General features: G+C 46.4%; 2 protein-coding genes across 2 annotated transcripts in view; both read right to left on the bottom strand.

Moving 5' to 3' along the window:
* phc2b (polyhomeotic homolog 2b (Drosophila)) overlaps nucleotides 1-14,846 on the bottom strand; it is a 335,956-nt gene that overhangs the window by 224,474 nt on the left and 96,636 nt on the right. The gene's annotated exons all lie outside the window — the stretch shown is intronic.
* ilrun (inflammation and lipid regulator with UBA-like and NBR1-like domains) lies at nucleotides 4,935-14,362 on the bottom strand. Its single transcript, XM_076024897.1, has 5 exons — nucleotides 14,003-14,362; nucleotides 11,471-11,625; nucleotides 9,877-10,074; nucleotides 9,475-9,785; nucleotides 4,935-7,752 (listed from the first exon to the last, which is right to left on the bottom strand). Exons 1-5 carry the CDS (start codon nucleotides 14,158-14,160, stop codon nucleotides 7,717-7,719), a joined length of 858 nt encoding a protein of 285 aa, XP_075881012.1. The 5' UTR covers nucleotides 14,161-14,362; the 3' UTR covers nucleotides 4,935-7,716.

The raw sequence follows: 14,846 nt of genomic DNA, 5'->3' as shown, positions 1-14,846 counted from the left end.
GCCAGGGCAACTCGAGAGGGCCGATCCGGCGGGGGCGGCTGCAGAGACATGCCCGCAGACGTCCAGGGAGCCGACACAAACGTGCGCTTACATCACACAAGCGAGGGCCAGACGCAACAAGCGGCATCGTGAGAAATGTTTGGGGCTTTGAGAGGGTTGTTTCGCCCTCCCGCCCCCGTTCGCCTGCTGAACCGAGTGAGTGCGAAGCGGCTCGGGAGTGAATGCAGATCAGCGGCGTTGATAAGGCGGCGGTTTTTTCACACGAGGTGGCAAAGTTGGGAAGACGGATGGAAAAAGATTGAGCGACCGTTTCAGCTCAGGGAGGTTCTCCGTTTGATGCGGTTGTTCGCGTTGCACTGGCACATTTTCTGTACTTCGTCGTCCTGCGTCTGTCTTGATAGAGGCCTGCTGGTAAGTCAAGGCTTTTAGGATTAGAGAGGAAAAAAAATCCCCTCAACACCTCCCTCAACAGTATTATCATTGCCCTGGCAAATTTGTGTTTGAGAGTCAAACCTGGTCGGTTCTATTTTACTGGGTTCTGCTTTCGAGTCCACCATTGTGCAGAAGCGTTCCGTCTTTAATGATGTATCTTGGATCCAATCCATGCCTGACACTCATCCTTGTACTCTTGTATTCTTCTCTCTCTCTCTCCATCTGCAGGTGTGCCCCCCGCCTCGCCCCTTCACCCCTTCACCAGTTTAATTACAGAGCTCTCAAACTTGTTTGTCCACTTTTGCTTCCAATTTAAGCAATAAAGCATTGGTATTATAATACAAACTGATGTTCTGATACAATTTACCTGGACGTGACTCACCAGCTGGCGGTTAAACCTGGCGAGAGATAGATTTACATGGGGGAGTAATTGCAACCAATGGACTGCCGACTGCAGACTGTAATGCAAAAAAAGAAAGAAATAAAAACAGTACATATCACAGATAGATAGATAGATAGATAGATAGATAGATAGATAGTGCCAAAAAACGTGTTTGTTAGTGCTCTGCCTTGAGAAGGAACATTTACTTTGCTGTCAAAACTATTTGTTTTCTATCTTTGCATAGTTTAGAAAAGGCGCGCGCTTGTGACACCAAAAGGGCAGTCGAGCAGGAACCCGGTGGCCTTTGTAATCATATTTACACAGCCGTTTTACCGCGGACATTTTTTTTTTGCAGAAATGTTCGGGTTGTTTTTTTTTGTTATCGTCCCTGCTATTTCAACACTATTTGGTTGCATGCAGGTTCCTCGATGGGGAGGACTTGGTGCAGGTTAGAGACTCCAGTCACTCAACGTGTTGGAAAATATAGTGGTCAGTCAACATTCAGCCAGCTGGGCTGCACTTGAAGACTTATCGGGAACCAGGGAAAGTCATGATTAAAATGTTATTTTCCAGGTTATGGAATGCATAGCCGCAGGTGCAATATTCCTGCAAGGCGTCATGTTATCACAAGTCTGGTTCTGACAGCATCAACTCCACTTCTTGCACTGCTGAGCAGCAGCATCACACCAGTCAGTCCAGTGCAACTGTGACGTCCACACTCTGTATTGGTGTGTGTGGAATTCACTCTGAAGCTCTTTAAAACTCAAACCCTCTCCTTACATTGACCTGCTTTGACCCCAAAATGTAGCTTTTGGTAAAGCTGGACCCAAAACAAACCCAATCATCAGTGTTATAAAGATGTTTGCCATCACACGATGTCCATGTGGAGTAATCGTATCAAACTGTAATAAAAGAGGCTGTCAACTCTTTTTATTTGGTCTTCGTGACTGATGACGCACGTCAGGTACTTGACAAAATCCTCTGTTTGTTCCCATTTAAATACATCAGCGAGCCGCTTTGACCCCGGGGCAATGGTTGCATTGTGTGCCAATAACACATTAATATTTCTTTGGTGCCACAAAAGACTCCATTCAAAGTTAACAGTCAACAGGGTGTCAACTATTTCCGGTCAGTATTTACCTTCGCAGATTAAACATTCAGGAGACTTCCTAGTCTGGCACAGCCAGAGCCATAATTCCCCTCATGAATGGATTTACTCGTGCCAGGTGAGACACTCACGGTTTTTTATGTGGGCAACAGATGTTTCCTTGCTGCAGAAGATGGACCGAACTCTCCTCCGAGTTTTAGGGCCATCACTGCGTAAAGCCTGGCGCAAATTAGGTGTCATTTATGATTGGCGAAGCACTCCCCAGCCGAACAAATAAAATCTCTAATCTAATCACAATTCCTACGAACTCTGTCGGCCAGATGGTGGATGAAAACCTCTTCCTGTGCCCGACACACAATGCCAATGTCTTTTATTTTTACTTTTTTTAGTTTTAATGTTAATTACAATATGATTGGGGATTTTTGACGGCAGGCGGGGCTGCTGTGAGTGCATCGCTGGGGCTTATTTTTCCTGCAAGATCAGTGGATGAGATGTTTAAAGTTCCCTCAAACATTTTCTTTCCTAACTTGTGCAGCGGCTGCTTTCAATTTTTCACACTTCTCATGTCCAGACCAGTAAATAAATAAGGGTTTAAAAAAAATAAAACATCACTGAATGTTTTAATTCCTGATCATTTTTTTTTTAATGATTTTAAAAAAACAAACAAAAAAACCCCAAACATGCGGCAAATCTGATCACGACGCACCGTCAGATGCATTCAATTGTCCCTTCGCTTGTGCGCCATTCCTCCACTTTCATGCCAATAAAGCTTTGTGCTAAAGGCGTATTCTGCAAAACAGATATGCTGAGCAGTTATTCATCATTAACCAAACACAGCTGTTGACTCAAGTGCACAGAGAGATGGGAGCTGTGATAGCAGCTTTGGGGACGCCACGCTGAAATAAAAGTCAATATTTGTCCCCGGGCAACCTGTCACAGGATGTCTACACACTCAGTGCTCCCCACCTGCATGTGCGTGCGCGCGCGCACACACACACACACACACACACACACACACACACACATACGCAAGCTTACAGTTTGATGTGGTGCGGATCTTTTGAGATAATTTATTTTTATTATTCTGTGGTTTTGAATGCTGTTCTAAGAAAAAAAAGATCTCAATTAGAATCAGATGAGACGTTAATATGAGACCAATCAACAGAAGATCAAAAGAATTACAGGACTTAATTTCATGTAACTTTTATCAGGACCAAAACTCAACTCATAACGCTCCCACTTAAGTATGTTGGCTGTCAAAACCTCGAGGCATCTCTGAGCCAATAGCCCGCCTGCTTTGACCTCAAAAGATATCAGTCACTATACGTTTACATGACACGCGAGAAACAACAAATTGCCTTTGTCCGACTATGAACAACTGAAGTGCATGTAAACGCGTTTTAAAATCAGAGTTGGAGAAATCCAATTGGTGTGAGGAACCAAACCTCGGAAGCTACATTTCTTGGACAAAAAAGCAGAGAAATGTTCAAATACTCAAATACTGTCTGGACAACAGGAGCAAGACCAGGGGGTCAACACTGTTTCAGCATTTGCTGGATTTCTAAGCTAGCTAACAAGCTAGCCTAGCATAGCATCTAATGAGCGGTCTTTAGTAAAATATTGAAACCAAACCAGGCCATGGAAGAAGCCCGCACTCGCTGCGTTGGCATTCGTGATGATTGGATCAAGTTGTTATTGCTGGAATAAAAATAGGCTGGCCTGCACGTCAGAAAGGAATTTGGCGTTCCTTGAAATATTTCTGGTCTGACCTGCTCGCTGTCTCAATACGACCATTACCACTCAGACAACAGGTGGCAGCGTAACGACCGTTGTAATGGAAGAACGGTGAATCAAGAATGAGCGAGACGCCTGGGGGCAGATCCTCAAAGAAGGGCGCGCAGCGCTGAAATCCGACGCGTTTTTGCGGCGGGACTGCGGCCGCAATCTGCGCCACAGATGCGGGGATCCACAAAGGTTTTTGAAACAAGTGCGAACGTCGCGGTCTGGCAACCTGAGAGCAGTTTGCGCCAAAGGTTGTTCGTGAGTGCGTGTGTTTTGTCTGTGTTCATGGATGCACGGAAAAGAAAACACAAAATGTTCAGATCGTGGGCCGGCTGCCCTCGCTGCTGAAGCGATGAGACATGCAATAAAATTAAAGCAACATTTTTTTTTTTTTAAATCTTTCTCTCTTTAAAATTTCCCGTTCTCGAAGGTCAAACCGTGAAACTCTGCTCGGATAAACGCGCTCCTGCGCGCGCCTGGCATTACGATGCCTCCTCCGTCTTACCAAGACTGCTGCCACAATGGAGAGAAAGTCAAGACGCAAGACGCGTTAGTCACCAACACCTGAGTACCAGTTGTATTTTTCATAGCCTATCTAAAATATTGGCATATATACTGTTAGTCTATGCCGATCTATATATACGATTTGGGGGGCCATATACGTATTTCAGGCTTTTCAGAGAGGGAAGTTTCACTCAGAAGCCAGAAACACTTGGACAGACAGAAGCTGCGCCTGGTTTTGGCCGGCGGTGTCTCCGTCTGTCAAACTGCGTGCGGACACGAGCGCAAAACTCTTTCTGGATCTGCCGCTGTTTGAATGAGGCATATTTGAGGCCGATTTTCACGTTTGCGTCCCCTCTGTGGATCGGAATCACCGTTTTTTGGGCGCTATTTGCACGGATTTTCTGGCGCAAAAGCCGCGCAATCGCTTTGTGGATCTGCCCCCTAGTGTCTGGGAGGTATAACTTTGTTTCGTGTCACCTTTAAGATAAGCTGCTTGCTGTCTATTCAGAAAAAAACACACCTTAAATAAAACTGGAAGTGCAAGAAGTGGAAACAGGATGTTTTGAATTGTGATGGAAAAGTCTAAAGCTTTTTAGTGTTAATTATGAATATATATATATATATGTTATACTCTGAACTTCTATCTTGTGGTCAACATGTGGACTGAGATACACAGTAAAAACGGTCAAAGATTTGGCCTTTTCAAAAAAAAAAAAAAAAGACAACTTGTTTCACTGTTAATTTAATTATACAAATGCTTTGTAATAGATACAGTGGGAATAGCTTTATTTTTGACAGGTTCTCTTCTGATAAATGTGCTATTTGACTTTTGTCTCATCCACTCGCCACTCTGTCTCACATCTTTTCACAGAGTCACAAACCAAACCCGGAGAATCCAGCAATTTCTGAATGCAGAACCCTTCCTTTCACTTCCATTCAAACAACTCATCAGGCAGAATCACACAGCACCGACAGAAAAACTTCACAACAGTGTAGACTGTTTGGGACAACTTTCGGGTGACTCTTGATGTACACAGTAGTGTTGGAACATAGAATCAGTCATCAAAAATGTGTTTTTAAAGGCCCAATCTGTAGCATGAAGTGAGCTATTGACATTAAATTGAACAGAAAATATAGATGTGTTTTTAGACGGCTAGTTACTGGAAAATAAATAACTTTTGTGTGTTCAAACAGTTGGCCTTTGTATTGTTAGGTTATGTACACAAAGAGTGGGCCCTCGTGTAAAGAGGTGGCCACGTTGCAGGTTGCAGTTTCAGGCTTTTTGCCATCAAGTGACCAAGTCAGAAAACAGGAATTAACATTGGTCGCAATATTCTTTCTGACCATTAGAGGCCGCCAAATCTTACACACTGGGCCTTTAAATGTTAATAACACTCATTCTATATTACAGCCATGCAGATGGAACATTGACTTAAAACACTACAATTCCATCTTTTTTAACTTTATTGTCTACAAGCCCAGAACACATGACATCGGCTGTTGCGTGTCGTGAACATGGCAAAGAAAAAAAACAAAACAGATGCAGTGGCAGACAGTTTGTGTCATCCATTACGCAGGCGTTAAACACCTGAAATGTGTGATTCAGATAAACACAATTGATTCTCCCTTTTTTTGAAAAGAGAGAAAAGAAAAAGGCCAGGCAACAGTGAGGTGAGGAAACAAACAAACCCAAAAGTAGTAAAGAAGTTGAGCACAAGACAAATCTTTAAGAAAACGTAATTTTAAAAAGAAAATCCTAAACAAAACAAAAAAAAAAATGGTAGTTTCCTAATTAAAAGTGGTAGACAGCACTGTGCAAATAGCAGTAACACGACATCAGTGCTCATCCCGATGCTCTCCATTCACTTCAACCCATCACTCACTCACTCTCTCTCTCTCTCTCTCTGCAGTGTGTTACACACGAGTTCAGCTGATCTACTGATTTTTAACGCCACCTGCTGGCTGTAAGTGGGACTTTTTCTTTTCTTAAATATACCTGCCGAGCACAGAGTCCACAATAAATTAAGGGGGCAACTAGTTTTTTTTAAATTGAATAAAAGAAAACAAGACAACTAGACTTCAGAGGTAAACACCCAGCAAAGGTCTCTTCATGTTGATAAATGTGCACGTGTGCGTGGATCAGACACGTCATCCTGTGCCCAAGTAGTATACACTGTTTTTTTTTTTTTTTTTTAATCTGTCAGTTAATCAAAAACAGAACCCATAACGTACATGCACACGTAACAGGCAGGCATGTCCACTCATTCAGAGACACACACACACACACACACACACACACACACACACACACACACACACACACACACACACACACACACACACACACACACACACACACACACACACACACACTTCGCAGGCCTTGTGCCTGCAGTCACTCATGAGGCAAAAGAGATTTTGATGGCTTTTTCGACCCTTTCTCACGCGCCGTCACTTGCTCCGACTCACTCGCATCCAGTTTGCGCTTCGACAGCATCGATTTAAAGCCAAAACCTAAAAAGAAATTAAAAAAAATGAAAATAAAAAAAATACAAAAAATGTGGTCTGGGTGAAAAACTGTCGTCTCCCAGGACAGTTCCTACACAGGGCTGTTTTGGTTTAATTCTCATTTGTGAGCAAACAAGAATCACATCATTGTGAGAGGAATAAATCACCCCCCCCCCCACCACCACCACCACCAACTTAGTGGATGTGACGCCATATTTTGGAAACGTCTTGTTTTCAGATTGTTGTCTGAATTGAATCCAGCTTGAAAAACGAAACGTGGGCTGTTCAAGAACCTCAAGAACCAGGCCAGCGGTCACTTTTTGCTGCAGGCGGTCTGCCATCTTCTTGTCGCAGATATCTGACATTTACGTTTAACTCACCAGGCCGGTGCGTGAAATTGGGGGAATGCTTTCATCGTCGCGTGAAATGAAGAAACAACAAAAAACAAAACAAAAAAACACTAACAACGCAGTTACAATTCTTTTAAATACATTCCACAATCTCAGTCTTTTTGAGCAAGGCCTCAAATGATCCGCGATCACAATGACTCCCTCGGCACTCTTCCAAGAGACTTCCAGTCCTGTGTAGGAACCCGGCGGAGGCGGCGTTTCAATGCAATTGTGGGGATACCGAAACGGATGAACGCAGACGGTTTGGGGATGGACTCTTGGTTGAAGTGCAGCGGAGGTTTGCGTCTTGATTTGTCGCCGAGGGGTCAACGGCGCTCTCGGAATCAAGCGTTCGCCCGCGCGGCTCCGGGCGCCGATGGTTGTTTTTGTTTTTTTGTTTTTTACAGTAGCCGATGCAAGCACTCGTCCCACCGGCGTCTCGGTGTTTCTGTGGAAAGGGCCGTTGAGGTTGGGAAGAGGGTCGTCACACGAGTCAATATAAAAACAACTGTTCCTGCCCCCCTCCCTTGGCCTCCGACGCCGGCCAGAGCTTTCACACACAGCATCATCCGCGGTGAGGGGGGGGTTAGGGGGGAGGGGTCTTTGTCTTTCTAGCTCTGTCCGAAGGGATAGGGTCCGTGAATACCCTGGAATCAAGCAGAGGTCAGAGGTTATGATAGTGGACAAGCGTGCACACTGGTATTTCAAAGGGACACAGCTTAAAAGTTTTTCTGCATTGACGTCGTCATTAGTGGTGTAAAGAGATTTGAATCGGATCGTTTTGTGAGTGAAAGATTCACACCCCTAGTCGTCGCGGTTTGCGAACTGATTTTTACAAGTTCACTGACTTGTGACAGCACGAAGGGCGGCGCTGCCTCAGAAACAGCGCCCCCAAGCTGTCCTGGTACAGGAGTGAAAGACTTTGGTCGCCTGCCCGGCACCATTTTCCCCGAGAATACGCCGCACGCTTTATCGCAACACTTCAGAAGGGGTGTGGATGAGTAAAAAAAAAAAAGGTTTATAAAGTGAGTTTAAGGGAAAAATACACACAAACATATGAAAGTTATTTTGTTGTTTGTTGTTAATGAAACAAAAGAAGAAAACTAAATTCTTGAATTCTTGTGTGCTCTGGGTGTGTTGCAAGGGACGTCGTCTTGCTGAAACCTGCACTTTCAGTGAGCTGGACGGAAGCCTTGCGAGTGCTGCATGTTGATAAACGTTTGTGAATGCACGAAAATGAAGAGCACTTTGAGACTGAAGACTGTGATTCTTAGTGCAATACAATGCAAATGCATGAGGTGTCCAAAAACCTTTTCAACCCCCCACCCCCCGACCCTATTTTTTTTTTTTTTTTTACATCATTGACCGAATCAATGCACTTAAAATTGAATTTAAAAAACATGTAAAATGATTTCTACATGTGGTCACCTGTAAGGCGGAGACCTCACTGGGCCAAAACATACGATCATTTGCCCAGAGCACAGATCTGCCCTGGTTGTGTGAGTGACATCGCAGCTAATGGAAGAAGGTTGTGTAATCCAGTGGGACATCAGAGTGACAGGGCAGGAAGTTCTCACCAGTCCTGTTAAACCATGATGGGAGGCGGTTAGCGGCGACGTGTGTGAGGCCAAACAAGCGGCGCAACAATTACGGCGCCACACCCGCGAGATGAAGCCGATTAAAGTGAATCACCGGTGACTCACTAGTTCCATAAACCGGACACTTCAGTCCTGCACTGCGTTTTTAGTGACATAAAAGAATGCGGAAGCAGAGAAAGACCGCGTTCAGAAATCTCTGTGTCCTATGTAATGTTGGTGTCTCTTTAACTTGTCAGATTTGTTATTAAGAAAATGTTATAGAAGCAGGTTCAACATTTTGGTTTTGTCGTCCGTTACCATGGTTAAATTGTTGCGTTTTGTCTTAAAAGAAAATAAAAATGTTGCTATTTTTTTTTTTTATTGGCCGTGGTTCAACCTGCTCTTTAAATATTGGCTGCTCTGTTAATTCAGCAAGAGGATCAAACCCACATCAATCAGTGACCTGCAGCACCGTGAGATCAGCGTGAGATCAGCGAGTCAAGCATTCCAAGAGCAAGACGACCGTGACCAAGGAATGCATTTGCTAGCTTGAATAAATAAAGCAGATTGTCCGTTTCATTCATGGAGATCTGGGATGTGTGATTTACCGAACGCATTCCCTTCATTGTTTTGGAGCGCCGGTGTAGAAAACTTGGCAGCTCGTCCAAACTGAATGGAGCGACGCTGCCACGACTGGCCGTGCACTCGTCAAGCAGGCCGGATACCCCGGCTGACCGTTGCGTTTCTCTCCGCTCGTGGCGAAGCTTCTTAAAGCGACGGCGACGTACGTACCTGCCCATAAGTCACCACAGACAGATTGGTTTGGAGGCCGTTAGACGCCCTATTTACAGCATTGTGAGACAGTCCGTTTTGATCCTGCTGGATCGGCTCCTGCGTCCGGTCCCAGTCGGCGCCGGGCTCTCTGAAGCTGCTGCCGTCGTCGGCGGCGTCGTGCTTGTTCTTCTGCGGCGAGGCAAAGGGGTTGAAGTCTCCCTGCACGCTGCGCTGGGGCTGCGTGTTGAACTCCGTCTCGAACGAGGACAGCTGCTGGGTGACGCCGAGGAGACCCCCGACTTCCACGCTGAGGATCACCCAGATCACGTCTGAGGGGAGGGAGGAGGAACGCCGACGCTGTTGAGTGGGAAAATTCTCCCGGAAAGCTGCGGTGCCCGCGGCGGCGGCGGCGGTGCCTACCTCCGTAAAACAGGCCGGTGCTGGTGCACATCCTCCACTGGCCTTGGTACATGCCCGGCGCCGCGGGGCTCCGCATCTGCACGCTCACGTCCGACACTTCCTGGGGCTCCAGCGACTTCACCATGACTGCGTTGACGTGGCCGAACTGATCCCCTCCGATGTACTTGAGGCTGACGCCGGGCGGCCACGACTCCGCACCTGCGACACAGTCAGAGTCAAGACGAGGCCGGCGGAGAACCCGCCCGGCCATTCTCCATACCCACACCATCCTAGGGCTGCACAATGAATCGAATTTTAATCACGATCACGATTTTGGCTGCCACGGTTAAATGAAGCTGATCGCCGGCGATGTTAACATTTAAAAAGCCGGCTACCGTACACGTCAAACCAAGCACTTTCAGTCATCCAACCACCAGGGGGCGAACGCAAGGTTAAGACTTCATTAAGCTACCGAAATAGAGCAAATCCTGCAGCAGCGGCAGGAAGTGCCACGGCATAAGCCGCAGCCTGAAATGATTCGAGATAGCGTGAGACACGATGTCGGGAGCAGACAGTACACCCCCCCCCCCCGCCCCCCAGCCCCCAACGAAGGTTTGTTGGCACGTAACTTTGCCGAGTTAGCGTAGCGCGATAACGATAGCGTGCTGCCCCCTCCGTCAACGAAAAAAAATGCTGGGACGTTAGAGCAATTTCCAACCAGCAGCACCCCTGATGAATAATCGTCATTTTAATATTGACTCAAATAATCGTGATTATCATTTTGGCCATGATCGTGCAGCCCTATACCATCCTACACCCAGGGTCTGCTGGAGCCCATCCCGGCTGTCATTGGGCGAAGGCGGGGCGGCGCCCTGGACGAGGGGCCGGTTGGTCGAAGGGCCACACAGAGACAAACGAGCATTCGCAATACGGCTGAGCGACGAATCGAAATTTGCGATGATATCGCGAGAGGACAAAACAAGACTTTCTAACCGCAAAGACTGCGATTTGACTGACGCGAGTTCCGGTCACGTGACTTGCGAGCGGCACGAAGCAAAGCAAAGCAGGCAGTGGGAGGAGTCGATGCTGCGACGAGCTGGACGGACGGAGTGACGCGCGAGGGAAAGGTCTTCCCGGTTGCCACCGACTGCTGGCCGTAGTTTAGCAGAACAATGTCGGGAGAGATAAAAAGAAAAACAAAATAAAACTGCCGAACGAGTGCCGAAGCACCGAGGATCACAACAGTGGGAGTTGTGTTCGCTGGCAGTGAAACATTTTTTGTTTGTTTGTGGAAAAATACATGAAAGATAAAAAATTAATTAAATTAAATCGCAATCGCAATACTGAGGGGAAAAAAAAAAATCACAATTAGATTATTTTCCATAATCGTTCAGCCCTAATTCGCAATCACCTGCACACCTACGGACAATTCAGAGTTCTCACTTCACCTCACATGCATGTTTTTGGACTGTAGGAGGAAGCTGGAGAACCCGGAGAGAACCCAGCAGACTCCACACAGAAAGGTCCCAGGCCCGGAATCGACCCCCACCGCTAACCACTGTGCCACCGGCTGCAAGCCGTGTCGCACAACTGGACAAGAGCGTTGGACCCACACCTGTGTTCTGTATCCTCCACGTCTTCGTGAACGGCGTATCCGGAGGGACCGACTCGCCTTCGCCGATCGTCACGTCCTCGACGAAGGACATGGACGGAGTGTTGACGTTGGGACTTTCAAAGTCATAATATGCGCCGATGGCAGCCTGCAGGTTCCTGGTCAAAGGAACAAAATGGGGGGTGGGGGGCAGGTGTTGTTAGTCTGAGGGCAATGAAGAAATAACAAGATCCAGAGAGACATTAATCCGAGCCCCTCCCATCATCACATCATCAAACAAGAGAGGAAGTCATTGTTCTGTATTTTTTTTCGAGTTTGGTTCTTGTATTTTGAAATTTGAGAACAGCTGCTTTGCATGCACCTCATTCTCGATAAAGACGCCATGAAGGACAACGGGACTGTGTCAAAGTTGTGTTACCCCCCCCCCCCATCGTCGCAGCAACTACGATAGCCGCTGTGAGACGCCTGTGAGACACAGAGCACAAACTGAAGATAAGACGTCGAGTTGTTTTGATCGTAGCAGAAGCTCCGGCAGGCAGGCGGAGTTCGTCTGTGCAGAGTGCATCACACATCAGATCACTCAGTGTGTTCAGTTGCCTCGGATCACTTTGAACTTAGTACACTTTTTGTTTCAAAAGTTTGCCTCATTAATGCTAAAATCACTGGAGCGGATTGTCGGGCAAAGCGCAGTCAGTGCATGCAGAGCCACCAGGCCACTCTTGGACCAGGGACATCGCACGAGTCCAGAGCCGAGACTCTGCACAGTCAGCGCTGATTTGAGGTTCCGTGTCACCCGCAGGTGTCGGTCCACTGTGTTTGACAAAAGTCCAGACAGAGTCATCATGTTCAGTCTGCTGGCAGCCTCCATGCAGATGCTGTGAGTAGTTTCAGCCGCAGCGACAGGAAACTGGTCTACTGACCATGTTGTGCTTGGTTGACCAGCCAACTCACATGACCACAAAAAACCAAACACACACACACACACACACATATATATCTGTTCACATGATGTTTGAATGACAGACACCAGGTGACTAAGAACTGTGTATAAAGGAACACAGTTGAGTTTGTTTGTGTTTATTTTCCATTTTCACACTCAGTAAGTCATAATCTTGAAAACTACATACTACTTTCAATATTCACATTATTGGTACTAAATGGAAAAAAATAGCACCTTTTTACCTTTTGATGACTACGTCACACAAAATAATTATCTTTGCGATATTCTAATTGTTCTATGCAGGACAAAGCTAATAAGAAAAACAAGCCAGAGTCCAAGGCCTTTCGACCGCTCTCTAATTACATCAATCCGCCTGGCTGAGGTTCGTATCTGTTGCAATGCACGCCCCTCTATAAAGCATTCTTTCGAAAGCGTCTCTGGCTCGACTTGTATGGTGAGGTGGGCAACATTGTAAACCCACTGGTGGCAGAAATAAACCCGTATTCCAATACATAGACGCCTCGGGAGCAATGTGAATCTGCATTCCACATAAATAACCAGTCAGTTTCAGCGGACAAAGTCTCCTGCCTTGTCACATGACACTTTCATGAGGGGGAAAAACTGAAGGCTTGGTTTTAAAGCGGCACCATGGAGGTTCTTTATGAAGAAGAAGAAAAATACACCGAATTTCAAATAGACTGACTTGTAATGCGTACAATGACATGTCAGGCATTGTGATCACACAACGGCTTGTCTGACGTAGGACTACACAACTTGGGCTGCCTGCCCAGTGACAACAAAGGTGGACACGAGACACTTGTTACATGGTCCTATGCAGAAGAAGCCTGAGGTCTTTATAATCGTCAGATTGAATTTAAAAAAGTGCTTGAAATAACACACACACACACACACACACACACACACACACACACACACACACACACACACACACACACACACACACACACACACGTGTGTGTCTCTTTAAAAACTACATTCTCTGCTGTCCCGAGTCTGGCTTCTGTCTCGTGACGAGGGACGTCGCCCACCCGCCCGGCAAACCCACCAGTTGATCTGATCATCTCGTTCAAGCGTCGACGGGTCACGACTGGTTACGTCATCGCCAGCTTACTAACGTAAAGCGACCGGCGGCGCTGCCTTGGTCCGCTCGAGGTTTCCCCGAGGAGCGCGGTCTCGCTCGCTCCGCACGGTATTATGTAACAACCTACATAATCCGCACCAAGAGTTCACTCGACTTAAATTAGCCAGCTAACTGACGAGGCAACTTGCTCTTTGCTTCTAACACACATTAGCATCTTATTTAAAGTCGGGAAGAAACTTTGCTGCTTCACTTCCGTTTTGCCCCTGAAACAGTCGTTTGGAGTTCACTGGCAGGTCCTACGTAGGGATGATGAAATGGGTCCTCGACTTTGAACCAGACCACCTTGCTTAGCGCAAAAACTACGGCTGCAACTATTGCCGCCATTTTATTGTACTTATTTGTTTTAAATCGCGCCCCTGACTGGCAAATTAAACCGAAAGTTTAACGTTACGCTGCTGTCCTACCACAGGCCCCTTCGTATCCCCGAACTTACCAGTTGGTCATGTCCAGGAAGAAGGCGCAGCCGGCTGGGTTGAGCTGGAAGCCTAGCAGTCTCTGAAACTCCGAAATGAGGACGTCTTTGTCCGTGGTGCCCATGCAGCTAAACTTCTGCATGAGCTCCGCGTCCACGTCCATGTCCGTGCCCTCCATGGGTGGCGGGTGTCCCGGAACTCTCCAGAGACAGGGGCTGGTTCGGGGGTGTCCTCTCTCAATTTAGTCCGAGGCCTCGTCCAGCCATAACAACCAGGCTCAACAACAACAAGCGTCAGTGCGCATGGCACGAGCAGGGGGACGATGTTTGACGTTGCAACAGCCCGCGCAGCAGCTTCGCCAATCACGTAGTTTGGGTCGACGTCATCTGTTGCTATTTGTAGCCCCCTTCTCATTGGTTTCTCAATGAATCCGACCTGCTCCTTGACCAACTTAATGCCAGATATCTGACAAATACATATCGGTTATGCGATTTTTTTTTAAATTGTATTTTATTTGATCTGGCATGACATAATTATTTGTAACGGAATTAGGAGGTCACATTCATAGATGTTTTCTGTGTGTCTGGTGTCACAATTTGACACGATTCGATATAATAAAACGTTACGCTATTACGGAAATACTAGAGCGCTATTTTTTGACAGCGTTTGAATAATTTAGTCATAAAATTCTACTTTCCCTCATGTCATTTACGTATGGCATTTTTTTTTGTCGACGTTTCACGATTTTTTTTTTTTTAACAAAAAAAATAAAATGCCATGCAAACGATTAAACGGCGTTAGGTGCAGATAAAATGTGAATACTGAGAAATCTGGAGAAGGGTGCCATTTTTAAGTAGAAGGCAT

Source organism: Nelusetta ayraudi, unplaced genomic scaffold (genome assembly GCF_046127955.1).
Source record: "Nelusetta ayraudi isolate G7.1 ecotype Tasmania unplaced genomic scaffold, CSIRO-AGI_Nayr_v1 ptg000017l, whole genome shotgun sequence".
NCBI lineage: Eukaryota > Metazoa > Chordata > Actinopteri > Tetraodontiformes > Monacanthidae > Nelusetta > Nelusetta ayraudi.
This window is presented reverse-complemented; position numbering and strand designations above follow the sequence as displayed.

Coding starts and splice junctions, on each gene's coding strand:
- ilrun (XM_076024897.1), bottom strand. CDS start 14,160: ATGGAGGGCACGGACATGGACGTGGACGCGGAGCTCATGCAGAAGTTT. Junction 11,626..14,002: donor TTCCTGGACATGACCAACTG/GTAAGTTCGGGG, acceptor TCCTTTGACCAG/GAACCTGCAGGCTGCCATCG. Junction 10,075..11,470: donor GTGGAGGATACAGAACACAG/GTGTGGGTCCAA, acceptor ACTGTGTCGCAG/GTGCGGAGTCGTGGCCGCCC.